Below are 15,538 nucleotides of genomic sequence, written 5' to 3' on the forward strand. Positions count from 1 at the left end.
CATATATATATCCCTCTCTTCCTCCCCCCTCCCCCCCTCTTTTTCCCCTGTCTCTTCCCCAGTGCTACACTCTTTGCTTCTGCTCTTTATACAGCTGTTTCCAGGTCTAATTTCAAAAGAAAAGTCCCCATCTTCTAGGAAAATTATATCTGGAAAATTGGTTGTGAGCTCAATATCAGGAGACGGGAGGCTTTAAAAGGGAGAAATGTGGAGATGATCATTAGTTCACTTCCCAAAATTCAAATGTCTAAATTAGAGGAAGAGTGGGAAAGAGAATCTGTTCTACCCGGGTTCCTAGGACTTGGTCCAGGGAACCAACATCTTTGCCACCAGAAATTGGAATTCTAAATCAAAGTAATTTTTATACTAGCATAAACACTAAAAGGGGCAAAGGAGATAGATGGAATATGAAAACTGCTTTTTGGTGGAACATTGAAAGGTGCCTACATAGAATGTCCTAGGACCACCACTACAGTCTCCCCCTATAAAGATTGTTGTTCCTTGGAGATCAGAAATACTTTGTCATATTTCATTTAATGACTGAACTTACATATTTGTTTAACTACATTCATCAAATAAACTATATTAGGCTAGTTTAAATAAGCCACAGATACGAATTGTAAAACATAATAGCTGAGCTCATATATAAACTAAACCAAACTCCCCAAACTATCTGATGGCTATTGGGCCCAAAGGATTAAGGCAATATGTGAAGAACCATTTCCATCTTCTGCAAATATCTTGAATTATGACATATTGCAGGACATTTGCAGTTACTTCTCAATCAAATACTTTTCTCATATATAGTGAAGCTACCTAAAAAAAAAAATGAACCCAGAATACAGTGGCCAAGAGACCAGTTTCATAAAGATACTAGCAATGAGCAACATATGGTAATAGGATGTGGATCAGGGGTGAAATTCAGCAGATTCTGACAGGTTCTGGAGAACTGGTAGTGGAAATTTTGAGTAGTTCGGAGAACCGGCAAATACCACCTCTAGCTGGCCCCAGAATGGGGAGGGAATGGGGATTTTGCAGTATCCTTCCTCTGCCACGTCCACCAAACCATGGCCACCAAGCCATGCCCACCAAGCTGTGCCCACAGAACCAGTAGTAAAAAAAATTTGAATTCCACCACTGATTTGGATGGAATATTACAAACACATTTCTATTTTCAGCTATGGTATTTTGGCAAATATATATTCTCCCAGTGATGATCCATTAGTTCTAGGGATTGACACTAATTTACCAAAGCAAAGAGGGTTCAACTAATCATTGAAAAGTTTCTCTTTTCATTGTCTACTTCATGTGCTGCATTGAAGAGAAGCAGGGCAATGGTTTGTAAAGCAAATTATGTCAGTGGTACTAAGAGATGATTAAGAGAGGGTCTCAGCATTTCTATGAGATTTCTATAAGGCTCTGCAAAGCAAGTATTTAATTCTGAACTGATCTGATCCCAAAGATTCTAGCCCTCTCTTCCTTAAAATATACATTCTGAAGAGGGTTCTGAAGAACATCTGAACTGTACAACTTTAGCAGGTTGTATATAGCACTATGCTACCTATATGAAGAGGACTGGGGAAACTTCCTCTATACTTCAGCTAACAAAGTTTGCTCCCAATTTACACCAAATGTCATCAGCTTGAGTCTCCTCTGCACATACATCTCAAGGCACACCTCTCAGCATGTCACAGACCATGAGAATAAAACATTGAAATAAATATTTTATGATTGGTTTCAATTATGACCTTAGCTGGATAACTGTGAGAAAAAATATGTTCCATAGCCTAGAAAATTAATAAAATCAACTCTCAGACAGAAACACCTTCATACATAGAGGGAAAGGAAAGCAAACATATGGATTCTTAAAGTTTATGTAGCTTTGAATGTTTCTAAGGTGAGAAATGTAATTTACATTTTTTATTATTTTTCATGTTTCACTCTTTGACTTGCACACTTCTATATACATTGATTTGTATACTATATACTAGTTACTCTCAACAAAAGAAGCAAAAGTCTAGAGAGGCCTCAAAACTTTCCATGACTCACTCAGTATGATGTCATATCCCTTGCAACAGAAATAGTAAATACCAACACTGATCTTAACTGTGTTTTTCTTGGAAAGAAGGCCTAACTGACAGGTCGCTGAGCACTGGGGGGAGCTATTTCCATGTATCTTCTTCCCTGGCTGTTCTGATTATGGCAGGTCCACACAAAAATCAGAATGAGATGACAGGATCCTTCATTTCAAATGAAGATAGAGTGATTACATTTGTTGAAGTTTTTAACAAATTTAAAAAAAAAAATTTGCAAACAGAAAATTACCACAACTCAACTTTTTTAGCTCTAGTTTTCACTGAAAGGAATTTATTCTTACACACAGAAGCACTTGCTTTTCATCTCTACTAAGAAGTCATCTCTACTAATTCAAGGTTCATCTCATTCTAAATTACATATCAACTGGACCAAAGTTTAGAATAAACCTCATAAATTGGAGGAAGATAGTTAATGTCTAAAAACCACATGTGGTTTTAAACCCACATTTTGTGCTCTACAAATATATGTCCTCAGTCTAAATCTGGAAATAACTTGTAATAACATAGAAAATGGACCACAGAGTTTCAGTAGGAGATACTGTTGCTTGGTATCCCATAAGGACATAAATTATAAAGATTCTGGGAAGAAGCTGCCAGTCAGAAAAGATAATGCTGGGTTAGATAACATATAAAAAGAATTCCAAGCCCAATGGGTCTTGCTTTCCTGTAACTTTAAAATAGAGTATTATCATACAAAAACAAATTTTTAAATTAAGCACTGTGTGAAATGTACTTATAAAGTGCAGTTTGGTATCTATTTTATTTCCAAAAATGGCAAATAGATTATACTAACTATTTAACCTATGCAACAGCCATTCATTGTAGTTTTTAACTGAAATCTCTTCTCCCGTATATTGGTACTAATTATCTTAATAACATTACCAATATTAAATGATATATTTGCAGAAAAATATAGGAGGTACATTTCCAACAAGTCAGGGACTAAAACTCATTCTCCTAATCTTCAGGAAGGTCATGGGACGGCAATGCAATGAGATCACCAGAACAATCATGATTAAAATATTTCCCCCCCAGCTGGTATTTTTAAGAAATCTAAGTCAACAGGGAGAGCCTGTGCAGTGAGCCATTACTATTCCATTATTAACTCTTCCTACATAATCATGAAAAAATGTCCCCAAATTGTGACATTCAACCATTTAACTGTCAAATTTTTAGTGACATTTCCAAAGATTGGTACTACAAAAGAGTTGCTGGGTGAGCTTGAAAAAAAATCTGGGTTACTCATATTATTTATTCAACCTACCTTTCCTCAAAGCTTAAAGATTTTGATTTTTTAAAAGTATAAAATATTCTGACATATATAAACAGACTACCAGGATACCTTAATAATTAAAAATATTAAATTTTCATAAAACCTACCATATATAAAACGTAACAAAAATAGTGGAGTTAAAACTCACTAAAATTGAACATTACTTTAAAAGCTGAAACAAACAACAGCATCAATTAATTCTTACATAGGTCCTGCACAGAAATCCCCATAAAGCTCTGAGGCCTTTCAGAGGTACCTCTTCTCTTTCCAAGGTTTGAAAGCCATGTCAGGAGGCAGGAAAAGGAACTGGGTAAGGACTATGATTCAGCATTAGAGCACAATTAGGTCCCAGAAGCCTGAAAAACTGTGGGCTTGAAATCCTGGAGACCAGTGGCAATACCACATTAAAAAATCCAGTGAGTTCACTCAGTTTAAAGCAGAACCTATGGAATTCAATAACAACTTATTGGGGTTCCTGAGCTTCCCATTGTTTAATGGGAATACAAGTGGTGTGGCATAGCTACTGTAGAACATAGGTTCTCTAAAACCCTCTCCAATTCTGTATGAAGTATGCATGTATGATTTATCATTAATTCCGTGGTCACTAATATCCTCATTCATGCACACATATTTATACCTAGCTAAATAAAGCCAACTCAGTTCATTAGTTAGGTTTTCATATGTGTGGCTCCAATGTAAAGTTTCAAACAAGTATACTGATAAAACTAGATTTTTTTAGGAGATATAAAGCTAGATTCTCAAGTTGTATTCTTCCTGCAAAATAATAAATAATAAACCAGGTTTTTCAAAAGTGATTCCTGTATTGCTCCCTAAAAATGTATTCAAACACTTCCATATTCCAAAAGTTGTTTCATATTTCACTACACAGTAACCTCTAGGAAAATCTAGTTAGCCCACTCCTTCCAGTATGGGTATCATCAAACTCAAAAATACTTCTGTACCACAACCTGGCATTAATATATATTTAAAATATTTACACTGATTTTATATTGTTTCTTTTAAATGATAATTGGTTTTAATCCTTGTGAGGATTATTTTTCTTTATTTTACCTAATTATTAGCTATATTATATGTGAAGGAACTGAAAGGCAAGTTATAATGTATAGAAATCAACGCATCTAAAAATTACTCTACATTTCTGAATGAATCAATATATACATGCAGCTTGGCAGCTAAACCTTAATTGAATGGGTCAGAGCCTCACTGATTGATTAAATTTAACAACAGTAAAAATGATGGAGCTCATTTACTTTGACCTGAAGATCTTCTGAACTTTCAGTTGACATATACAAGGAAAGCAATACAGGTAGGACACTGGCTACAGCAACAGCACGGGCATGTTCTGGAGTATGTCTCCCAATCTGTCCCAATGACCAAGCAGCTGCAGCCTTAATATGATCTTCTGGCTCTTCTGACAAGCAGATAGCTAGCTGTGGAACTCCCTGTGATATTAAATAAAAACATAAAGCACTATGAAACTAAACCAGATTTAGAGTATTGTGTACAAATTGCAGGGTGCTGGGATGAGGCAAGAATGGCAGTGCTAATACAAAATACATCTTGTTTGTTCATAACCGTTCCCTCTATATATACATTTCTCAGCCAAAATATTTGAATAGTCTGCAATGCATATACTCTGCAAATACAAGTTTAATAAATTATAGTTCATCATATAGTCACCCAGATGTTTAGATTGAACCTGGAATTTTTATCCACTAATTAAGTTCCAAAAACGTGGAGAGGCAGATGTTGTTGTTTAAGGTGTTAAAGGTATCATCACAAGACGTAAGCTGTTCCTAGTGGAGCTGCTTTTTGCAGTTATATTATTATTATCATCTAAATTCAACATGAAGTCACAGTTGTCACTTCTTTAGCTTATCTTGGTCTTCTTCATACACATCAAATTCTTCCCAAGAAGCTAGCATATCATAATATATTATTATTATTATTATTATTATTATTATTATTATTATTATTATTATTATTATTATTATTATTATTATTATTATTATTTATTATATTTGTATACCGCCCATCTCCTGAAAGACTCAGGGCGGTTCACAGCTAAAAAAACAACAGAAAACATATAATACATATAAACAGCTAAAAGAATAGACAGTTAAATTCAATTGATGCCCTAAAACTTTTAAATACAAATTTAAAACCTCAATTAAACCCCTTTTTTAAAAATCCCAATTTAAAAACTACGTTCAAGCTAGTCCTGCTCTTCGAAACAGCAACGTCTTCAGCTCGCGGCAGAAGGACCTGAGATCGGGGAGTTGACGAAGCCCCAGAGGGAGCTCGTTCCAGAGGGTAGGGGGCCCCACAGAGAAGGCCCTCCTCCTAGAGGTCGCCAGCCGACATTGTTTAGCTGACGGTATCCGGAGGAGGCCCTCTCTGTGAGAGCGCACTGGTCGGTGAGAGGTTAATGGTGGCAGTAGGCGGTCCCGTAAATATTGCTGTAGTATATGTGTATATGTGTATATCCAAGCAGCATGGCCTTTTGCAATTGACATATGGAAATTTTATCAATGCACAGATTTGTTTGTAAGTGTTAAGACTTTTTGATATAACATCCCATATGCTGATAACCGTAGGGACCACCAAGACCAGTTTATGCCATAATATTTCAACTTCAGCTTTTAAATCTTTATACTTCTCCAATTCTTTGTCTTATTTATTTATTGAATTTATATTGCCCATGGCAACTCAAGGTGGCTTACAGAATATAAAAATCACATTTAAAACAATAAAAACTAACAAAAAGAATCAAATAAATTAATGTGGTACAATATAACAAAATCACCCCCCAACCTCAAGACCCTCAGAGCCTGGGCCTTCGGCTTATGTTATGCAACGCACGGTCCGTGGTCAATAAGGCCCCCCTAATACACGATCTTATTCAGGGGGGCGCCGCGGATCTTATAGGCGTTACGGAAACCTGGTTGGGCACTGAAGGGGGCGTGCCCCTTGTTGAAATGTGCCCACCGGGTTTCCGTGCAATCCATCAGCCGAGGGCTCAGGGTAGGGGTGGGGGGGTGGCGGTTGTGATTAGAGAGAGCCTGGAGCCGAGGGAGACCACTGTACCTCAGATTGCCGGGTGTGAATCCCTCTTTGTGAGATGGGGTCATAGGTGTCAGATGGGCTTGCTGATCACGTACCTGGCTCCTTGCTGCGTGACAGCTGCCCTGCCCGAGCTCCTGGAGGTGCTTGCTGGGGTAGCAGTAGAGACCCCCATACTTTTAGTCATGGGGGACTTTAACTTGCCATCTTCCGGCTCGTCATCGACAGCAGCTCGGGAGTTCACGGCTTCCATGACGGCCTTGGACCTGACTCAAGTAGTTGATGGCCCTACTCACATTGGGGGTGGCACACTGGACTTGATTTTTATCTCTGGTCAGTGGTTGAAGGATCTGGACTTGAAGGAAATAGTCACTGAACCTTTGTCATGGTCAGATCACTCTCTCCTTCGCCTGGACTTTCTGACCGCCATTCAACACCGCAGGGAGACGGAGCCAATACGTTGGTTCCGTCCCAGGCGCCTGATGGACCCGGAGAGGTTCCGGACGGAGCTTGGGCCATTTCCTGAGGGTCTGGCTCACGGCACGGCTGAGGAACTTGTCGCGGCTTGGGAACGGGCCGCGGCGGGGGCCTTAGACCGTGTCGTGCCTTTGCGGCCTCTGACCCGGCGCAGGTCCCAACCGGCTCCTTGGTTCTCCGAGGAGCTGAGGGGGATGAAACGCCGGAGAAGACGCCTAGAGAGTTCCTGGAGGTCTAGCCGTTCAGAGGCTGATCGGACACTAGTGAGGTCCTATAATAGGACCTACCTAGTGGCACTGAGGGAAGTGAGGCGTTGCTACGCCTCCTCCCTCATTGCGTCGGCAGATAACCGCCCAGCCGCCCTGTTTCGGGTGACTCGTTCCCTCCTTCACCAGGGGGAGCGGGATGACCCGTTACAGGGACGTGCTGAGGAGTTTAACGGTTATCTATACGATAAAATCGTTCAGCTTCGGGACGGTCTGGACCAAAATTGCGGTAATTCAGGTGGGACGTCTGAGGGTGGTCTTGGTGACATTGTTTGGGATGAGTTTGACCCTGTGGCTCCCGAGGACATGGACAGGTTGTTGGGTAGGTTGAATGCCACCACGTGTTTACTGGACCCGTGCCCCTCCTGGTTGGTGCTGGCCACTCAGGAGGTGACACGAGGCTGGCTCAGGCGATTCTGGCGCTTCTTTGTTGGAGGGAGTCTTTCCGGCCGCCTTGAAAGAGGCGGTGGTGAGGCCCCTCCTCAAGAAGCCTTCCCTGGACCTGGCTGTTTTAGGTAATTATCGTCCGGTCTCCAACCTTCGCTTCGCGGCGAAGGTTGTAGAGAGTATGGTGACATATCAGTTTCCCCTACACCTGGATGAAACTGTCTATCTAGACCCGTTCCAGTCCGGTTTCCGGCCCGGTTACAGCACTGAGACAGCTTTGGTCGCGTTGGTGGATGATCTCTGGAGGGCCAGGGATAGGGGTTGTTCCTCTGCCCTGGTCCTATTAGACCTCTCAGCGGCTTTTGATACCATCGACCATGGTATCCTGCTGCGCCGGTTGGAGGGATTGGGATGGGAGGCACCGTTTATCGGTGGTTCTCCTCCTATCTCTCCGATCGGTCGCAGATGGTGTTGACAGGGGGGCAGAGGTCGGCCCCAGGGCGCCTCACTTGTGGGGTGCCACAGGGGTCGATTCTCTCGCCCCTTCTGTTCAACATCTATATGAAGCCGTTGGGTGAGATCATCAGTGGCTTCGGTGTGAGGTACCAGCTGTACGCTGATGACACCCAGCTGTACTTTTCACACGGGCCACCCCAACGAAGCTATCGAAGTGCTGTCCCGGTGTTTGGAAGCCGTACGGGTCTGGATGGGGAGAAACAGGCTCAAGCTCAATCCCTCCAAGACAGAGTGGCTGTGGATGCCGGCATCCCGGTACAGTCAGCTGAGTCCACGGCTGACTGTTGGGGGCGAGTCATTGGCCCCGATGGAGAGGGTGCGCAACTTGGGCGTCCTCCTGGATGAACGGCTGTCTTTTGAAGATCATTTGACGGCCGTCTCCAGGAGAGCTTTCTACCAGGTTCGCCTGGTGCGCCAGTTGCGCCCCTTTCTAGACCGGGATGCCTTATGCACGGTCACTCACGCCCTCGTGACGTGTCTGGATTACTGCAATGCTCTCTACATGGGGCTCCCCTTGAGGGGCATCCGGAGGCTTCAGTTAGTTCAGAATGCGGCTGCGCGGGTGATAGAGGGAGCCCCTCGTGGCTCCCGTGTGACACCTATCCTGCGCAGACTGCACTGGCTACCTGTGGCCTTCCGGGTGCGCTTCAAGGTTTTGGTAACCATCTTTAAAGCGCTCCATGGCATAGGGCCGGGTTACTTACGGGACCGCCTACTGCTACCGAATACCTCTCACCGACCCGTGCGCTCTCACAGAGAGGGACTCCTCAGGGTGCCATCGGCTAGGCAGTGCCGTCTGGCGACACCCAGGGGAAGGGCCTTCTCTGTGGGGGCTCCCACCCTCTGGAACGAACTCCCCCCAGGACTTCCTCAACTTCCGGACCTCCAAACCTTCCGTCGGGAGCTTAAAACACATTTATTCATCTGCGCAGGACTGGATTAGATTTTAAATTTATACTGGTTTTAATGGGTTTTATTATTTATATTGCTTTTAATAATTCGGCCATGTAGAATAAGTTTTTTAACTGTTATTTTAGTCTGTATTTATATGTGCTTTTTACTTGCCTGTGAACCGCCCTGAGTCCCCTGGGAGATAGGGCGGTATATAAATGTGATAAAATGAATAAATAAATAAATAAACCTCCTACCCCAGCAACAGCAGATCACAAGAGCCATTTAATGGGCTCCATCTCGTTCTGGGTTCCCCAGGCCCGCTGGCAGAACCAGATCTTCCAGAAGTGGGGGCCATTCTAATCTCTGGGGGAATGATGTTCCAGAAAGAGGGAGCCACCACAGAGAAGGCCTTTCTTCTGGATCCCACTAGGTTTATCTCCCTCGGGGATGAGACCTGCAACATTCCCTGCCTCCCCGCTCTGATGGGTGGGGAAGATGTGACCGGCAAGAGAGTGTCCCTCAGATAACCTGGTCCCAAGCCATGAAGGGTTTTCAAGGTGACAACCGGTACCTTGAATTGCACCTGGAAGTAAATCAGCAACCAATGCAGCTCCCACAGGAGAGGCAATACATGTGCATGCCAGGGTCTGCACAAAACTATGTGGGCCACTACATTTTGCACCAGCTGGAGTTCTAGATGTTCTTCAAGGACAGCCCCATGTAGAACACGTTGCAATAGTCAAGACGGGAAGTGACTAGGGCATGAGTGACTGTGAGTAAGGACTGTTGGTCCAGAAAAGGGCCTAATTGGCGCACAACCCTCCTGGCCACAACTGCCATCTTATCTTTTACTATCCCCTGATATTGCCACATTAATTATCCATGCTTTCTTCTTTACAACCACAGTTGTATCTGGAGTGTTATGAACTGAGACTATCAGTCTGTCTTTGAAAATCCCATAATATTTTAACCTTTTGATTGTTCCATCAATTTTTCATTACTTACTAGCATGATAATTTTTACAAATGCTCCAATAAATCATTTTTTGACTGTGTTAGGTTGTCATTTAGGATCAGTTAGCGCAATCTTATCATTACTGAACACTACAAATGTAAGCTTCACTCAAAATTTTAAACACATACAACAGCCATATGGCAAGCAGGTGATACGAAGTAGCTAAGTTTATCAATCTTACATACGCAATAAAGAAGGGTCAAGAATAATCAGAATATCATACAAAGGAGAGTAAGGAAAACCAACACAATACCAAATATCATTGTCACTTCCTAGTTTTGGATCTCAGAACTCTGGGTTCAGCCTGACCCAACTCCAGGGCCGCAACAGCGGCAGCCGCCTCCCCATGGTCTATAACCTCCCCTTCTTCAACTCCTGGGTCATCTAATTCCAGGAGGGCTTTGTGTTCCTCCACGTAGGCCGCAGCCTCCGCAATTGTACTAATTTTTTTCGTAATGCCCTCCCGGAAAATCATCAATCCCTCTGGCATCAGCCATCTGAAGCCTACTCCCCTCTGGTACAATTTGCTTGACAAAAAGTAATATTTCTTTCTCATTTCACGTACCTGTCTGGGAATCTGCCTCAGAATGGCTATCTCCTGCCCCTATAAGTCAGTGCCCCACTCCTATGTTTTCTAAGAATTTCATCTCGTCTCTCTTCTCACAAATTTGACATGAACCTCTCTAGGAACTGCATGCGTGCGTGCATATTTTGAATTAACTCTATAAGCTCGATCCACATCCCAATTCATAAAGTCAACACCTCTCCCAAGAAATTCTCCCAACAGTTTAGTCACAACATCTCTCAAGTCTTCTTGGTCCACTTCTTCCAGATTTTGAAACCTAAGGAAATAAGACATTTTATCCATCTGTAGTCCAAGCACAGCATTGCCTGTCGTCTCCTCTCTTTTCTGCACTGCCCGCATCTCTTCCTCCAGACCTTCCACTTTCTGCTTGTTTTCTGCTGAGACTTGTTGAGTGTCCTTTAAATCCTTTTGGATAGTCACAATTTCTGCTCTTATTTCATCCAGTTTCTTGTCCATATTAGATAACTTTTCCAAAATTCTCTCCATTTCTCCAGCAGTTGGTCTCTGACCTTTTGCCATTTAAAAAAATTTTTAATAATTCGGCCATGTAGAATAAGTTTTTTAACTGTTATTTTAGTCTGTATTTATATGTGCTTTTTACTTGCCTGTGAACCGCCCTGAGTCCCCTGGGAGATAGGGCGGTATATAAATGTGATAAAATGAATAAATAAATAAATAAACCTCCTACCCCAGCAACAGCAGATCACAAGAGCCATTTAATGGGCTCCATCTCGTTCTGGGTTCCCCAGGCCCGCTGGCAGAACCAGATCTTCCAGAAGTGGGGGCCATTCTAATCTCTGGGGGAATGATGTTCCAGAAAGAGGGAGCCACCACAGAGAAGGCCTTTCTTCTGGATCCCACTAGGTTTATCTCCCTCGGGGATGAGACCTGCAACATTCCCTGCCTCCCCGCTCTGATGGGTGGGGAAGATGTGACCGGCAAGAGAGTGTCCCTCAGATAACCTGGTCCCAAGCCATGAAGGGTTTTCAAGGTGACAACCGGTACCTTGAATTGCACCTGGAAGTAAATCAGCAACCAATGCAGCTCCCACAGGAGAGGCAATACATGTGCATGCCAGGGTCTGCACAAAACTATGTGGGCCACTACATTTTGCACCAGCTGGAGTTCTAGATGTTCTTCAAGGACAGCCCCATGTAGAACACGTTGCAATAGTCAAGACGGGAAGTGACTAGGGCATGAGTGACTGTGAGTAAGGACTGTTGGTCCAGAAAAGGGCCTAATTGGCGCACAACCCTCCTGGCCACAACTGCCATCTTATCTTTTACTATCCCCTGATATTGCCACATTAATTATCCATGCTTTCTTCTTTACAACCACAGTTGTATCTGGAGTGTTATGAACTGAGACTATCAGTCTGTCTTTGAAAATCCCATAATATTTTAACCTTTTGATTGTTCCATCAATTTTTCATTACTTACTAGCATGATAATTTTTACAAATGCTCCAATAAATCATTTTTTGACTGTGTTAGGTTGTCATTTAGGATCAGTTAGCGCAATCTTATCATTACTGAACACTACAAATGTAAGCTTCACTAAAATACTAAATCTGCTAGCTTATTGAGACATGAACATTAAGAGCTGACACTTTTATTGTTTTCAAAAATGTTTCAGGGAGCAGATGCCACAAATGACACTCAAAGGAAAAATAATGCCAGCCTTTTTATCAGGGCTGAAAGTTCAAAGATTAAGGTTTCCTTCCCAGGTTTTCTGGAAGGCAACCAAGCTTCATCTTCCATTCATTTCAGTATGGCGCTGTCTTGAGTCTCACTGAAAGGCATGCAAAGGTGGACACTTAATATATGAGATAGCTGCAAATTTCCTCCCACTTGCTTTTTCCTCCACCATGTAGGAATAATTATATATTTGGTTCTCTATTTTCCCTTTTGTTCACTGCACACAATACATTTAAATATCACTAATAAGTTATTAGTCACCCGCACACTGAAACTTGATTGAAACTTTCATCAAGTCAGATTGCCTTATAGACTGCCAATTTTATAATTACGATAGTTTGTGCCTACATACTCATAAATTAATGCATTTTATATCCACTAATAATCATTTTATGAATTAAGAGAGAGAAACAGTATTAGCTATATCTGTAATGCCCACAAAGTATTTAAATTTCATATTAGGACTATCTAGAACCTCTTGGAAGCTGAAAAAACCTCACATCCAAAACCTCATTTAAATGTCTGCCCAGCTCAAATAAACAAGCGTAGAAAAATCAAATGATGTTTACATTTTTTAGAGCCTATCTTATGGCTTATACATTTAAGAAGGTTTCAGAAGAGCATGTTCTTTTTTTCAGATGGACTAGGTTTGGGTTTTTTTAGTACTGAATATAATTTTGTATCTAAAAAATATCACAATAGAAACAAAACTCACACTCCAATGCAATAGAAGATAACTAATTTAGATATTCTCATTTTAAAGGCAATTAAAGCTAGACATCAAATATTTATTTTAATAAACCATTGGTAGTCTTCTTTTTGCTATTTGGAAAATGCAAGTCAATTAGCATCTCATGAAAATGCAAAAACTCTTGTCAGCTAGCAAACTAATCCATAATCGTTTTTAAAATGAACCAGACCCAAAATTCTGCTATTTCCCTGCATTTCAAGAACAAGAAATAAGACATCTAACTGAGGTGATTGCACAATTTTATAAAATAATTGGTATTTTTATTTTGGTAATATAAAAAGCTACCTTGAATAAGACAAATACAAGCAATTTACATACTGTTTCCTTCATAATCTCTGTTCACTGAACATCTCTGGGTATGTATGTGGAATGTTTTAAAGAAAAATAACAGACTGTTGATAAACAAACTAAACATAATATATTGTTGCGTTAATATCCCTTTGATTTCAGTCAGTATGTGAAATACATGTGGATTCATAGTGCTATTAATCAATGGAATATATATACATATGTTTAAATGTACCTGGGTTGAATTATTATGTCAATACCGCAGTGGCCCAAATAATGGAATCAAAACTGTGTGTGCATGTGTGTGTGTGTTTTATATACAGATAACTTTTTTCATACCGAAATATTTTAAAGACAAGACAACTTACAAGCAAACAATACTGGGAAAATCCAACATTTCAGAGTTCACTAAACTAAACAGCACATACTTTTATCAGTATTTGTACAGCAAGTTATGTGTATTGCCATACTTACTAGCTTATAAAAGCAAGTGGGTATACAAAAATATATTTAATGTTTACACTATGACCTACCTTCCCTTCAAAGGAAAATAACTTTTTTGCCTTTCCTATTTATCCTCAAGGTAACCCTTTAAGAAAGGATACACTGGGAAACTGGGCCAAGGATGGCTGTTAACATCACAAAAATCCTTCTTATAAACATATTTATTATTTGCCTTTGGCTAATGTTTTGTCCCTGACCTGTAAAAATAATCATATGCACTCGAGCCAACTTCTATAACCAGCATTCTGATTGTAACATTGGAAGGCCCAGAAACTAACCTTAGAGATAATCACTGCCATGGCCAGGTTTTCTGAATGAGCAGCTACGTAGCCCAACATCATAATACCTGGGAGTCTAACATTTCCTTTGCAGCTACCAATGCAGTCAATGATGGCAGCTACTCCTCCAGCATTTACGATAAGTTGTGAAAGCTGAAAACAAATACAGTCAGAAGATGCTATCATTTCACATGACTACTAAACTATATCATTTCATGTTTTTTTTCCTAAACTATTTATTACATGTTGAATAAATGTTCAATGAGACATACAAATTAGAAAACAGAATGTAATGTATACAGTTATCTACTTAATATGCCTTCAAGAGTTTAATATTTAACTTATTTTAATTATGTCCCTTTATTTTTTTATCATTTGGAACATTGCTAGCCATTCTTGTTTGTTCTGGCAAGATGGAATGAGAGGTATAATTTAAATAAATGAAAATAAATAAGCACTACTATGAAGTGGAACATCAATTCTGTGCAAACAAATGACTGATTTCAACTAAGAGTCAACTAAATGTCTTCTGGTATTTTCAATTCTAAGAAACATACTATGTAAGATATCCATCAACTACAGAGAAAGAATAGCATTGCAGGGACAGAGGAAAGTTGTCTTATGCCATAAAGGAAGTTACAATGGATAATACCAAAAACCAATTAAATCCAGCATTTTGATCCACACAAACTAATGCAGTTGAATGGAAAAGTTTTCTACATTTCTCAAACTATTTGGGCCAAGAATTGATAGATCAGGACTTAATTGAGGTATATCTGAAAAAAAGCTGGAAACAATCAAAGGTTTTAGATAACTAACATGCTTCCAGCAATCATTCCCTAAAGCCAAGGACTAAAACTCATTAAAACAGCTTTCATACTGCAATTTTGTATAAAAGGCTTAATATGATATTGCCCATAAGTCCTATTGTGTGTATATATTATAGCATGGAGGAAAGCATCTCTGCTCTATTTTTGGAAATATATGAAGCATTCAACACTGCTTGTTAATGCTCTGAGAATATATTTATATAGACATCATTTTCTAGTGCTAGTACCGCTATGCATCTATAAGCATGCCAATTTGTAAACTAAAGACCTCATCAGAGACCTGCCTCTGGATTACAAAATATCATAGGAAAAGGCCTTCTTGAGGATAAGGCTGTAATTTAGACTTCTCTCTCTAGGGTATCCTCTTTTCTTGTCCCCTCACCCTGGGGCAAATTTTTTAGTATAGAATATGCAGGATCACCACAAAAGAAGAAATATAAGTGGGCAATGATGCATAGGCCAACACTCTTGTGGAATACTAGTCATGGAGTAGGATTCAAGGCTTTTGGTGAAAATAAAAAAAGCAGCTGCATCCAAATATCAAGCAATTATCTTCAGTGTGTGGCAATTTGTTTAAACTACATGGAGCAGCATCAGC

At 40.6% G+C, this 15,538-nt stretch overlaps 1 protein-coding gene across 5 annotated transcripts in view; it reads right to left on the minus strand.

Annotated features, from left to right (window-relative positions):
• The window catches only part of SPAG6 (sperm associated antigen 6), a 68,856-nt gene that overhangs the window by 11,642 nt on the left and 41,676 nt on the right, over positions 1-15,538 (minus strand). For all 5 annotated transcript variants that reach the window (XM_058183184.1, XM_058183183.1, XM_058183186.1 and 2 more), the window contains 2 exons: positions 14,111-14,263; positions 4,641-4,832 (listed from right to left, as the gene is read on the minus strand). In XM_058183184.1, the coding sequence (XP_058039167.1) occupies positions 4,641-4,832; positions 14,111-14,263 (345 nt within the window). The remainder of the gene's footprint in view (positions 1-4,640; positions 4,833-14,110; positions 14,264-15,538) is intronic.

The sequence above is a fragment of the Ahaetulla prasina genome, chromosome 4, assembly GCF_028640845.1.
Source record: "Ahaetulla prasina isolate Xishuangbanna chromosome 4, ASM2864084v1, whole genome shotgun sequence".
Lineage (NCBI taxonomy): Eukaryota > Metazoa > Chordata > Lepidosauria > Squamata > Colubridae > Ahaetulla > Ahaetulla prasina.